This window comes from Apium graveolens, chromosome 3 (assembly GCF_009905375.1).
Source record: "Apium graveolens cultivar Ventura chromosome 3, ASM990537v1, whole genome shotgun sequence".
NCBI lineage: Eukaryota > Viridiplantae > Streptophyta > Magnoliopsida > Apiales > Apiaceae > Apium > Apium graveolens.
This window is the reverse complement of record NC_133649.1, coordinates 79,093,504-79,107,598: the sequence shown is the minus strand read 5'-3', so window position 1 is coordinate 79,107,598 and position 14,095 is coordinate 79,093,504. Positions and strand designations below refer to the sequence as shown.

At 33.0% G+C, this 14,095-nt stretch overlaps 2 protein-coding genes across 2 annotated transcripts; one reads left to right on the top strand and one right to left on the bottom strand.

Annotated features, from left to right (window-relative positions):
* Nucleotides 1-1,060: 1,060 nt before the first annotated feature.
* On the top strand, nt 1,061-2,092 carry LOC141714374 (AP2/ERF and B3 domain-containing transcription factor At1g50680-like). The gene has a single exon (XM_074517894.1). It carries the CDS (start codon nt 1,061-1,063, stop codon nt 2,090-2,092), a length of 1,032 nt encoding a protein of 343 aa, XP_074373995.1.
* A 2,185-nt stretch (nt 2,093-4,277) lies between these two features.
* Nucleotides 4,278-9,091, bottom strand: LOC141712480 (uncharacterized). The gene is made up of 9 exons (XM_074515449.1): nt 7,251-9,091; nt 7,057-7,116; nt 6,852-6,954; nt 6,635-6,709; nt 6,396-6,546; nt 6,181-6,250; nt 5,391-5,456; nt 4,612-4,734; nt 4,278-4,505 (listed from the first exon to the last, which is right to left on the bottom strand). Exons 1-9 carry the CDS (start codon nt 8,677-8,679, stop codon nt 4,327-4,329), a joined length of 2,256 nt encoding a protein of 751 aa, XP_074371550.1. The 5' UTR covers nt 8,680-9,091; the 3' UTR covers nt 4,278-4,326.
* Nucleotides 9,092-14,095: the final 5,004 nt, after the last annotated feature.

Genomic DNA, 14,095 nt, shown 5'->3' with positions numbered 1-14,095 from the left:
TGATTGCCGGAATATTTGTAACATTGTCAAATATTTCTGAAAAATACGATCTCCATATCCTTTTGTCGCGCATTATTCTCACCTTCCTCCTAATCTTCCCGTTAACTCATTCAAGATCCTTTAATTAGCCTTCTAGTAGCTAATTAGCAACACAATTATGGGTGACATCTATTTATGGAAATATTCTTTTACTTGCCAACTTTGTACGAATCTTCTCATAATAAACCTTAACAGATAGTCAGATATTATTACCGTGTACAGCTTATAAATTACTTGTGTTTGTATATAATTTCCTTGTTGTTGATATAATTACTCCTTTATCTAAGCCAGATCTTTCTCAATTACTGAATCACTAATTTGGTTAATTATATCTACTTGTTGTTTTGGAACAAACAGCAATATTAAACACCTGGTCTTGATTATATAAACACAGTACTATACAGGACAATTTTCTAATTCATACACCTTTTTCTTAGTCTGCAGATAACATAACACAGGTACACAACACACTGTTCTTTACACCAACACAAACTTACGTGTAAATTTATATTAATCATGTCTATGCATGCTTTGTGATTACTTTGCGAGTTCTTGACGGCTAGATGTGTTTTTTGTGATGAATCTTTTTTTTTACTAGTTTAACACACTCTTATTGTCATACACAGTCTTTTTTACAAGATCCGAACCCTCTCGATATCCGCTAAAGAGAGCGGGGCGATAATAATCAGCAAGTATGTAATACATATCCATCTGATGGGATTGCTTTATGATTGTATTGCTGATTTTGTAAAACTTGTGCATTCTTGTATGACTACATTGGTTTCTTATTATGTGTTGTAATAACCATGTTTTATAATGACCATGTTTTATACTTGTATGCAACTGGCTAGTGCAAGTACAGTATAAACAGAGTATTAAACAACAAGACTGAATTCTGAACTGTTACAAATCATGACATAAAGGGGTTTCTATGTATAATTGTATTTTAGATGTCTATTCTTTGATGCAATGCAATTTTTTGTTGTTGCCAAATTGCTGATGATTTCTGGTGTGCCTAGATATGAGCGAGGTTGTTTCGGGTGCCACTGTGAATTTGGAGAGGGGGGATACTGCTTTAAGCAGAACTACCCCACGTCGTAACAAGCGTGCAAGAAACGATAGCAATGCCTATAGTTCTAGATTCAAGGGAGTGGTTGCTTTACTGAATGGTCATTGGGGAGCACAAATCTATGCCAATCATCAGAGGATTTGGCTTGGGACTTTCAACTCGGAGAATGAAGCTGCAATGGCGTATGATAGTGCAGCCATTAAACTTCGCAACTATGATTCTCATAGAAACTTTCCTTGGTCAAGCATCAATGCACAAGAACCAAAATTTCAGCGTCAGTTCAGCACAGAAGAAGTGATATGCATGATAAAAGATGGTTCCTATCCATCAAGGTTTTCTGATTATCTTAAGCTGCAATGTCAATCCAAGGACTCGGAGAGTGCTGACCTGAACTTATCATTGGACCAAAAAAAGGGAGAGTTTTTATGTTCAAAACTATTTGAAAAGGAATTAACTCCTAGCGATGTTGGCAGTCTCAATAGGCTTGTGATCCCGAAGAAACATGCTGTCAGCTATTTCCCGCGTTTATCTAATGGAAACGAGGCCAGTGCAGAAATAGATGACCTTCAGCTAGTTTTCTATGACAGCTCAATGAGACAGTGGAGGTTTAGGTATTGTTACTGGAAGAGCAGCCAGAGTTACGTTTTCACGAGGGGTTGGAACGAGTTTGTGCGCGAAAAGAAGCTAAAATACAAAGATAGGGTCATTTTCTTTACTTATTCTTGTGTAGATGCAGCTAACAACATTGTGCACAAGAATTTTATGATTGATGTAGCTTATTATAGCGATAGCGTGGATGATGAAAGGAGTGATAATTTGGAGAGAAGCATGCATTTTAGGCAGGAAGAGTTTGAAATGCAGAAGAATAGTGCTGACAGTGAGGCTGGGAAAGAGTTTGACAAGGGTTTGCTGACATTAGGATCAGGAACTGCAGCAGAGCAACAGAAGATTGGTTTTAAGCTGTTCGGTGTTCAGATCATCTGAAATCATCTGCAAAGGAAGGTTTTTTCACTTTTGATGCTATCTCTATTTAGTTCAAGTCATGCCCAATTTTGTTATGTTTAATTTTGATCTTCAACTATCTGCTTCTCTGTGCAAAAATGTTTTGATGCCTTCAATTTTCTTTTTGACCTTACTGCGTCCCCTCCCCCAATTTCGTCGTCTTGTTTTCAACAAGAATCTATTAATGAGGGGTTTCTATATAAATTATTCTGCTTATTTTTTTTTATAAAAAACTCAAAAATATCATGTCATTAATTAAAAAATATCATGTCATTAATCAAACTAAAATTTATAATGATGGCTAAAGTTTTCTAATTTTAATAAAATATTGGCCCAAGTTCAACGTTAGTATATTAATGATTATATTTAACTTCCGTCTTTTAAAATAATGACGTCTGTCAAATATTATTAATCAAATATAAATAAGTGTGAAATAAATTTTATATTGGTGGCCAAAATTTATTTATTTTAACAAAATGTTGGTCCAAATTTTAAAAAGTTTATCACCATTGTAAAATTTACTTTTAATTCATTGCACTTAACGATTCGTTGAGTGACCCTTGACGGATGCCACTATTTTAAAAGATAAAAATTAAGGAAAATATAAGAAATCTCAAATTTTTACACCAAAATATTTTCCAAATCTGATGTGTCAAATGAATATTTGATAACTTTTCTAATAATAATATGAGACCCACAAATTAAAATGAGTCATGTTTCAGTCACGTTATTTAGTAATTTTTTTGAGAAAAATATTTGAGTTATCTAGTACTACTCAAAAATTAAATTTAATCACCAATATGTGATTTTCAAATTTGACCGTTAAAATTGACAAATTTTAGCTGTCACCAAGAATTTTACTATAATACGAGATAATTTGTATCGTTCTGAGTCATAAATCGTAATTGGTCGTAACTAATTACTTGTATCCGATTCAATCATGAAATTATTGGGATAACTATTTAATAATTTTATATTGTTATGTGGAATAATTTATATCGCTGAGACAGGTTGAATTATGAGATAATAATTCTGTAAATAAAATATAAATAAGTTTCTCTTATTCAACTTCCAACCGCCCAAAAATAAATTTGTGTGCACTCGGTCCAAAACGGACAATATCATATTAATATAAATTATGTTTACTTAGCAAGTCCAACATAATCCTCTACAAACGATTGATCCCTTAGCAAGCCCAACATAGTCATCTAGAACCGGTTAATTCGGTTGATTATACTTGAACACAAAATATCTAAATTTTTATTGTTATGCCACAAAAGTTTCTTATAAATTGCCCGCTCGAGCGTCCATTCAATGTTGTTAGTCTGCGTTTCACAAATCACAATAATTTAATGACTTGAATCTTTTATCTCAATATATAAAAGATCGATTTTTCTACGTCCATTAGTCACTAAATATCATATTTTTAAGTAAGTTTGATTGAATACTATTCTTTAATATTCTTTAATAACGATGAATCCTCTTGTCAGGGCATAGCGAACATATTGGCTGTGAGATTAATTTCATCAACTTGAAATTATATATAAATTTTAATTATATCAATCATATATTAGTTAAAATTTACGAGTAATTTTAATATTTGACCCCACTAAAAAAATTATACTTAAAATTTTTAAATTATAAATATTTTAAAATTTGATCTCAGTAATTTTATTTTCTGACTATGCCCCTGCCTCTTGCATACATAAAATTTTCATCAATTAAAATGAACCAATTTTATAATTTTTAGTACTTAACATTTGAGATTTTAGAATTCAAACACCCTCCAAGTTTAAAACTCTTGATAAATCAATATTTCAAACTGGCTTCTGAGTATCAAACATAAGCGTTGTGTAACCAATTCCAACCATGTTCAATGTCTCATGTTAGCTACTTAACACAACTGCAACAAACATGTACAGTAATGAAAAAACACATTAAAGTATAAACTAAAAGTAGCCACAATCTTGGAACATTCTTATAAAAATATACTGCATATACTTATTCAAGTTTAAGGTAGTTAGATAAAATACATGTGAGCGGGGGAGGGGAGCTAATTTGCACCATTGTAAGTGGTCCAAGCCAACAGTGTGGTATGGTAATGGTAGTTTTACAAGTAAGTATGTATGTCTGTTATATACACACAATTGTGAATCATGAAATGGGCTTCTTTTGTTTCTTAGTTTCCAGTACAGTAGGCCCAGGCCCTTGTCTTCTTATGCGTCCACTGAATTATTTTTCTTTTTTTCTTCAACTACTTCTACTACTAACGGTGATGATGAAGATTTCCCACTTATTTCTTCTTCTTCTTCTTCTTCATTATCATCCTTAATCCAACCCTCCTCTATCCTTATAGATTGCTGGTAGTATTTAAAGGCCACAAACACCATGAACACTGCATGCACCAACATTTTTTATTCAGTAATCATGGATTAACACCTTTAATCAACCACTTACTTCAAATTATTAAAGTTGTTTTGTGGTATAATGATGATTTTTACCTGCCCAAATCCGAGCAACCATGGAAGATAAGTTCCAAATGAGAGTGAAAATGAAGAACCCTACCGCTTTCTTATGGGAACATGATTCCCATGCGTCTCTTACACGAAGAATCCAAAATTTACCTGCATTTATTTGAAGTGTTAAAACGACTATAACAGGAATCTATTAGCAGAACTAGATCCGAATTGATATTAGAATATTGGGAATCAAACTCGCAACCACCCAGAACTGTTTTTAAATAAATCGAATGCATAGTGAGCCATCAAACAACAATGTGATTAATTTGCCTGGTTTTGGCCAAACAAGTGTATCAGTGTGGAAGATAAAGAAGTAAATAAATCCTTATCTTTTTTTTGGAGTAGCTCATTGGATACTTTCAGAAATAAACACTTATTTTGATTAAACAAGTCAATCCAAACAAGTTCATCTATAATAGTGGACCATGCTACCATATAGTAGATGAGAACCTTCTTCATCACAGAGCCGTTTGTTATGTGTTTCATCATAGTCCACAATAGACACCCACACACACACACAAGTGTCCCAAAGTTAGGTCCACACAAGGGACCATGGGTGCAGTGATCTTAACTTCACTGCATGATTCAATTCCGAGCTACTACTAACACTCACATACACTGCTGATTGAATCTAGCAGTTGTGTAAATGTCTACTTGAATAACAGTAAAGTACATGTATCATAACAGAAAAGGGGTACATAACTGCAGCAAGTAAAAATTGCATGTGCATGGTATTCAAAGTTAAAAAAGATGTTTCTTACCAAATGCAGACAGTTGAGAAGAGTAAGAAGAACAAATTTTTGGTACGGTGAAAGCTCCAAAGAACCCTGCAATTAAAAAAGAATGTTCAGCAATTGTACACTTTGCATCTTATTTGGCTGCCAAAGGAAATGACAAGAAATATGCTTATGAACCTTTAGTCCTGGTAAATTTTACGCGTTACGTTATCAGCCCTCCATATTTATATCTTAACATGACACACCATACAAAACTTACATACTCGAATAAATGTTTTGGTTTGTTTCCGAATCTACACTCTAAATAACATTTCATTCCAGAGTTCTTGGGAGTTATGTGTTCTCACTAGAAGAAACCTTATAGTTCCAAATACATTAAAGGTGAAGATGAAAGAGTAGCAGATCCTTCATCCCCTTTGTATATTTTTTCTAGACAAGACACATACACGGGTCCAGTGGTGGCGACAAATTGACATCTCATTTTAGGACACATAAGTTGAATACGACATTATCTTCATATTTCAAAAGCAAAGATACTCTTCCTTCACTAAAGATATAAAGCAAAAGGACAATAAACTTAAGCACACTTGCATTTTCTTTAAAAAGTTAGTATTACAATCTTCAGTTTGTTTATAATACAACTCTATTCAGATAGAACTTGCTTCAAAGTTTGTTTAATTAATTCCTAGGGACATTTTGTGTGTGTGTAGGCGCCCGCCCTTAGTGGCTTCTGATTAAGAGTGACTACATAATGAAAAATAAGAGCAATCAAATTCACAGTTAATATTTTTTTGTGTGTGTTCGGAGTACTCACCCAATTTGGCCATCTTCCATATAGTAATGGAGCTGCCACACCTTGCTAAAACAAAGAGCAACACTGCCAACTGCCAGCCACACAATTTGTCAATTTAAGCCAACGGTCACCAATTGAGAAAAGATAAATTTTAAAAATTATGTACTTAAATGCACACATATTAAATAGAAGAAGGAAGGAGCTAAACAGTAGAAGGCTGAAAGCAAAGAATTTACCTTCATTGTGGTGGCTGGATCACCAGAAAATAGAGCTCTCAGTTTCAAGAGAAACTCATTTATGTATGGAAGGAACATTTTTAGTAACCACATTGCTTCTTCTACCCCAAAAACATTTTCTTGGCATGTCTCATCTTCATCTATAACCTCTCTGTTATTACATTAAAAAAAGTTATTACAACGTAATTTGGGCATATTATTGTAACATGACTGATAAGTTACTGATTTGCATGACATACCGATGTCTGAGTGATCTGAAGAGAAAAGTTACGGCAAGATAAATAAGACCCACGTAGGAAAGTACTGATATTAAGCTGTAAAAATGCAAATAACAGAAAAAAAATTACTCGTTAGTTCTGCATCGGAACAAAATAATAGTTAAAAGTAACTAATTTTTACATCTTCAAGGCAATAAACATATGGATTAGTAAATACTTTAAGCATTAATATTCTGACCTTATATTGAGATCTGTGGTGTAAGAAGATGACATTATGACAAAAGTTCCCAGTCCAAAGATAAATGCTGATTTTGATGCATCTCTCCACATGACTAGATCAACTGAAAATCACATTCAAAGCATAATTTAATCTGTGCTCAAATTCCAAGTGCTTTAATAAAGAAGAATAATAATTGGCTTTATTACTGAAAACAAAAGTTTACCTAAACTCTGCAGTTTGCTGTGTCTCTTGGGCACCGAACAATATCCATCTGCAACTGGAACTAAATGGCAAACAGAAAAGAACAATCAAGAATGATACCGATCAAATCTATGACACTGGACTGTTGACTTTCGGAATAAGGATTGATAAGTAAAAATTAAGAAGAGGATTAGCAAAGCAGAAAAAATAACTTACTTGGTTCAGTTTTTGTGGGTTTCGAGACAATTCTGGGATGGATTGCACCAGTAGTAGTCTGTTTCTTAACTGTTGTTGAAGTGGGAGCGGATTTTAAGTTACTTTCTTGAATTCTCTTTTCTTCAACCTCAATCTTTTTGGCCTTCTGTTCTGGAATGCCAATTTCTGTCACAAGTAAGCTTTCCTTTACTGTTTCAGTCTCAATTTCCTCATCAGACTCCTCCTCTAATTCTTCATCCCAATCATCTTCATCTTCATCATCAGTGACCTCTAAGTTAGGAGGAGATTTGATTGAACCGGCATTACCTAGATTGCTTGTGATAGTCTTTTCTTCATACTCAATAAGTTCCTTACAATTACTTTTAGCAATACCTGTAGGGCTCTTCTTGAGAGCTACAGCAGACACATCAAGAACCTTTTTTGTCTCATCAAAAAGATCGCTGGACTCGGACTGCGATCCCTCTGATTCAATTGACATCCTCCTAATTTCATCAGCAGAGAGAATTCTACTAGAATCACCGACAATTTTATCCGAATTTGATTCAAATATGATCAATTGAGATGAAATCCCCTCGCTACCACCGGCAGGCACATTCGAGTCCTTACCGGCCTCTGATCTTGTCTTCCTCAGTCCAGCATTACTCTCATTTCTCACACTGGACGCCTTACTCGATGCAGATTTCACCTTTCTCAACTGCAGTGAACTCTTATCCATTCCATCATCAGGTCCCTTGGACTCTTTCTGTGACATAGCTCGTGTCCTCATACTCCGAACGGGTGGACTTTTCTCCACTCCATCAACAGAAACACTGAGCTCCCTACTCAACTCAGATCTTGTCTTCTTCATCTTAGCTGGACTTTTCTTGATTCCATCAGCAGATACACTCAATTCTTTAGCCTGTTCATCCGAATTCTTGCTCCAGTCAGACCTTTTTGTCGCACTCTCAGTCGAACTCTTCTTAATTCCATCAACAGAAACACTCAATTCCTTACACTTTTCACCCACACTTTTACTCACTTGAGATACTTGCCTTAAAACCTTAACCGGGTTTCTGTTAATCTCATCAGCAGAAACACTCAATTCTCTACACTGATCATCCAAATTTTTGGTCAATTCAGACTGGCTTTTCTCCGTCTCATCAACAGAGACACTCAGTTCATTGCATTGATCCTCCATATTATTACTCAATCCAGACTCTTGTCTTGTAACCTCAACAGAGTTTGCATCAAACACTTTAGAAGTGTCAGTCCTCCAAGTTGTTCTCTTGCCACTAGTTGCATCAAGACCCTGTTTAGGCCTCATCCTTTTATAAACTTGAGTGGCAGCATCATTACTTTTATCAGCAACACCAATATCCTTTACAGGACTATGAGTGTCATGATCACCATTCAAAACTTTGACAACGCCATTGACTTTATTAAACTTCATTCTGCTCTCCCCAAACAGACCACAGCACTTGTTGATGTGCCCACTTTTCTGTTCACTAAATCAATATCAACAACTTAGCAAATAAAAGAATATATTAAAAAAAAAGGTGCTTATTTAAAGCATAATGAGTCTGGGGTAATCAGTGGTTGGTAATGGAGGAGGGGGGGGGGGGACAGGGACAGACTTGGAGCTGAAGAAATGGCGGTTGGTATGGTTATGATGATGATGGATGATGGATGATGTATAAAGAATACAGGCAGAGGGTGGTGGGACTGGGATCACTATTAATCTACTACTACACATACACTTAACTCGTTGGCTATATATAGATAATCATTCTACCCAGAATACCACCAAATTGTTGTATACTACTTCTACATTCTACTATTCTAATCCTAACACTCTAAGATTCTAGCTCAACTAATAAACCAGAGGCAATATGTATTTAATATAGGAAATTCGGCTAAGAACATTGTAATATTTTAAATTATTTTGCGGATTAAAAAGTAAACCCCAATAAATTACATATTCATTAAGTCCTCCTCATGTTTAATCACACATGTAATTGTTAAAATTATATGTTCTATGTTCTGTATGCACTTAAATATAATCTTTTAAGACTATTGCTTGTCCAAAGAAAAAGAAAGTAAGCAATTGCATGACAGGAATTAGATGCCATCATATTTAATTGCTAATTTCACTCTTTTGTTTGTGCGTAGTAGTAGAGAGTTGTATGAATGGAAACTGCAGAATGCTTTGTTAAAAAAAAACACACGTGCATTATTATGGATATAATGAGTGAGATAAACCGGATAAAGCGAACAAAGTAGACCTCAAATCTGGTTGCATATATTGTTAGAATTATGATGTACTATAAAATTATGATAAGGGTATTTTGTGATATATTGAGATTTTAGATAAACCTATTATTTTAATTTGTATAAGAATAATTCTAAAGATTAGTTAGATATGATCCTAAACTAAAATTTAAGAAAAGTTACAGAAATTCTCTAACAATATGCTAGTGATTTTTAAAAAAATTATCATGCTTCTTTCATGTCTTTTTATAACAAACCACTACACTAGTAATTCCTTATCTTATTTTTAATAATAAAAAATTTAATTTTCTCTCTTTCTCGATTTCTAATACATAAGTAGAGTTTAAATATATATAATAATAAAATATTTATAAGAAATTTTGTTGGAGTTGAATTATAATAAGATATCCTAAAATACTAATATTTAATTTTATAATAATACTTTTGAGAAATATGTTAAGAATTTATTGGAATTGAGCTTGAATAAATATAGTTTTAAGTAAATAATGGGAAGATTACATATACCGAAGACTCCCGTAATAGAGACTGTGTAAAAAGTGATTAGCCCCTCCCACATGCTCAGCACACTAGTCTAGTCTCCCCACCACTGTCCTCTTTCTTCCCATAAGCTCTTTTCTTCTTGGTTCATGCAGGTAATCAAGGATAGGTTTTATGAGACGTAATTTTCAGATAATGTTATTACTATTATTAACACATCACATTATGTTCAAACTTATATTAAATTATCAAAAAAATGAGTTTAGGATTACCCCTTTTTGGAGACAGACAACCAAAATTACAATTCTGATTTCTGCGTCTGGTTGCTATGAATATCCCCAAGTCAAGACGTAGTTTTCTAAATCAACATATATCCCTTATTTATAGTGTTCTTTTTTTTAAAAAAAATTACGAAAGGATTTTAAATTCAAAATAGGTCATGTTTTTTTATAAGGAGGTAAATAAAAAAAAATCCTAATGTTTCATTCGGTGTCTGTTAGAGTGTCACTAATTGAAAAAGTTGATCTTCATCCAGATTTTGCTCGTGCGTGGTTTGGTCTCTTTACCATTTGGATCTTATTAATAAAAAAAATTAAAAATTTTTAATAAATTAATTCTGTTCCCAAGATTTTTGAGATTTGTTTTTACCTGTCGATGGTTCGAGTTTTGAAATCTACTCAGATTTCCAATTTTTTAAGTTGAAAGATCTTAACTTCAGCAAATTCCATATATATCGCTTAATAATTCATAACTATAATAGAATTATGATGGACAGTAAAAAGGATAGACATGAAATATATCATATTATCTGAAAAATTATTGAGATCGTATTATCTTCAAAATTATTGATAAGAAAATAATAGAGGGATGATGAAACCCCAAATTGTATCGTGATAAATTTCCTCAATTTATGGATTATGTTTTTTTAGCACTACTAAACTGCAAGTGATGTTGGGATTACTTGCTAAACTTTGCTAGCAAACGAAAAACCAAATTACACTAAATACCCTCCCATTCAATAAAAATTATACTACTCTACGCCCATTTTGGTAATTATACTTTCAGTTATGGATAGTCCAACTTTAAATGGGTTAACCAACTCTTCTATTTTTACACTTTTTGGGTTGAAAGATGGATAATCCGGTTTCATGGATAAAACTCATGTCTATTAATGTCAAATCATATCAAATATTGTGTAACAAATTAACAAGATCAAGATTATCATTACTCCTCAATTTAAGTAAAATTCAAATTCAAATTACATTTTTGGTTCACTTAGTTTGCAGGCTATTACGTGAACCCGGAGGGTTTACCCAGTGCGCACCCGAAGGGTAGCGGCTGCGGTTTACCTACGATAAAAAAAAAAAATCAAATTACACTAATGTTTGTAAACATAGAATTCAAATTCAAATGGCATAATACCATCAGTTTTCTATTCTCATTTCTCTCTCTTTATTCTTAAATCTCACTCTTCTCTATTATCCACGAACCACGTAAACGTAATTGTTGAAACTGATCTTAACTGCCGCCTAATCTTCAATCATTCTATTTGCATAAAGCGAATTTAAATTTCAATTCATCAATTTTTCCACACGAACTCCCTGCCTTATCCCGATCGGGCAATCGATATTCAAAATCAGGTATCAATTACTTCTTTTATCTCATAATCTATTTTTATTTTTATATCATCCTAAAGTTTCTTTACAGTTGCTCATGATCTTCCTAAGCCGGTGATTTTATTGAATAATTATATTTTGAAGATTACCCATTATTTTCTGTTTGTTGTTTGCAGCCTTTACATTTATCCAATTTTATGTACTAAACGATGGATCGGGTTAGTAATGTCACTGTTTTTGTATCTATGTTTGAGTTTTTTTGTTTAATCCAAAAAGTCTCATGTTAATTTAATAGGTCAAAAATGAGCATCCCTTGATCCACACTCTCCATGTTAAGGTACAATGTTCTTTTTTGATATATATATATATATATATATATGGATATACTTGTTAGTCCCTTAACAATATAGCAAGAATTACAGAAGGGGGGTTGAATGGAATTCTTAAACCTTTTTCTTGAAATAAAAATGTTCAACTCGAATATAAATATAAGTGTTTTGATTAGCACAATGCGGAATAGAAACTTAATTGAATCAAAACATAAGTAATTAAAAACAAGAGTCTTTAAAAACTTTCTAATGGATTTAAACAATTCCACCAGAGATATATATTATATATCAAGAGGACTCTGTGTGCAAGAATGCTCACAGCTGCTTACAAATCGAACTACTAAGAATACAGGGAAATGCTAAGGATTTTGCTTACAAAGATTTCTCTCTTTTTGTATCTCAGTTATACTTTTATTTGCTACGTTCTTGATTTATATATTACCAAGATTACAAAGTCAAAAAGACTAAATAAACATAAAAACTATCAGTCTTAAGTTTTGCTACTTTTCATCCTCTATTACCCAATTAATGGGCTTCCACAGTAGATTTGTATACATCTCGACGGTTGTGCTCAGTATTCACTGTTCAACTGTTGTTTGAATTCTTTATATGATCATCCGTTGGACTTTATGAATATCCGTTGGATATATGATCATCCGTCGACTTTCTGAACATCCGTTGATGGCTTCATTGATCATCCGTCAACTGCTATATCAGGCATCCGTTGATAGTCATTTGATCATCCGTCGATGGCTTTGTTAATCATCTGTCGGTAGCTATTTTGGCACTTGACTTCATTTCACTTATGCAGAATTACAAGACATCATTTATATACAATTAATCAACCTATTCTGCATATCTAGTTAAAGTCAACATGACTTATAGGCTACTACAGAATCTATACAAAGATGTATACAGAACTGTGCTACAGACTTATTATTACATAAGCTACTCACTCGATGGATAATTAGTTAACATCCGTCGAGACTATAATTAGTTATCCGTCGGGACTATAATTCTTATTCGTCGAGTGCTACATTATTTCACTAAGTAAAATCTACTTAGATGTTTTGTTTATGAAATCATCAAGTACACAACATATGCACAACAATACTGTTTTTCAAATATTGCAGATTATAATGCTCTACACTGACTAATTCGGTAATTATAAATCCTAATATCATTCATAATAAGTGATAATATATTACAATTCTTCTAAATATATATGCATTTTTGTTATGCAAACCTAGCTGTTATAGTCATACTAGAACTACATGCAAGTAGTTGAAACTGGTAACTAAGATTTTTTTATGCGTTTTGTTCATTTCTTTGCACATACTAGAACTACATGCAAGTTGTTCATTTCTTTGCACGTCATTATTTTTGCAGAATTGTATTGACCTAGATGTATAATTTTTAGCTAAAATAGAATTGTGTTATTAACATCTCTCTTAAATCAAATGATTATATAGCTAACATAGAAACCTGTAAAAAATTCAACTTTGGTATTGTCTAATAAATAGATGCTTAGCTTATTATGTCGGTGTTTTTCATTAATATCATTCCTCCTCCAACTCTGTTTATTGAGTGTCTTTTTTGATATCTTCTAGCGAGATAATTGCTTATGCTGGTATTTTTTGCGTTGTATTTGCAGATGGAGGTTTGCAATATTTACCAAAGTTTAATTATGGTAACAATCACACTCTCTTGATTCTCCCATAGTTGCGAGTTCTGTTGCAGCAAAAAAAGAGGCATACAGAAAAGTGCTAATGTCACTGTTCCAGGACCTGAAGAGATGTGTTAAGAGGCCAGGTGGTCTTATAAACATCAGCAATAGTTATGACGTTTTTTTCGATAGCTATCAGTTAACATAAACTTAGCTACTAATTTCTTTTTTTCATATATTCTCAGTTTGTTTTCCGGCCTCAAGAGGTAATCAGTCAATTTTATAATTGTATAAATCTTATTTTGTCCATGATTTCGAACACCTCTGTAGTACGTGTCCATATGTGTTTTTTGATTACTGAAGTGTTATTTTTGTTGGCTTAGTATTCGATGATACTGTGAAGATTAGAAAAACTGTGAAGATTAGTAAAGCTATTTTGATGATTCTTACCATTTTTGTTAACTTGCATATCCTTGACTGAAGATATCA

Bases quoted from the DNA above. Each gene is read 5' to 3' on its own strand.
- LOC141714374 (XM_074517894.1), top strand. From the start codon at position 1,061: ATGAGCGAGGTTGTTTCGGGTGCCACTGTGAATTTGGAGAGGGGGGAT.
- LOC141712480 (XM_074515449.1), bottom strand. From the start codon at position 8,679: ATGAAGTTTAATAAAGTCAATGGCGTTGTCAAAGTTTTGAATGGTGAT. The intron at 7,117-7,250 runs GTAAGTTATTTT...TTTGCCATTTAG, and splicing joins ACCCACAAAAACTGAACCAA to TTCCAGTTGCAGATGGATAT. The intron at 4,735-5,390 runs GTAAGAAACATC...AAATAAATGCAG, and splicing joins TTCTCAACTGTCTGCATTTG to GTAAATTTTGGATTCTTCGT.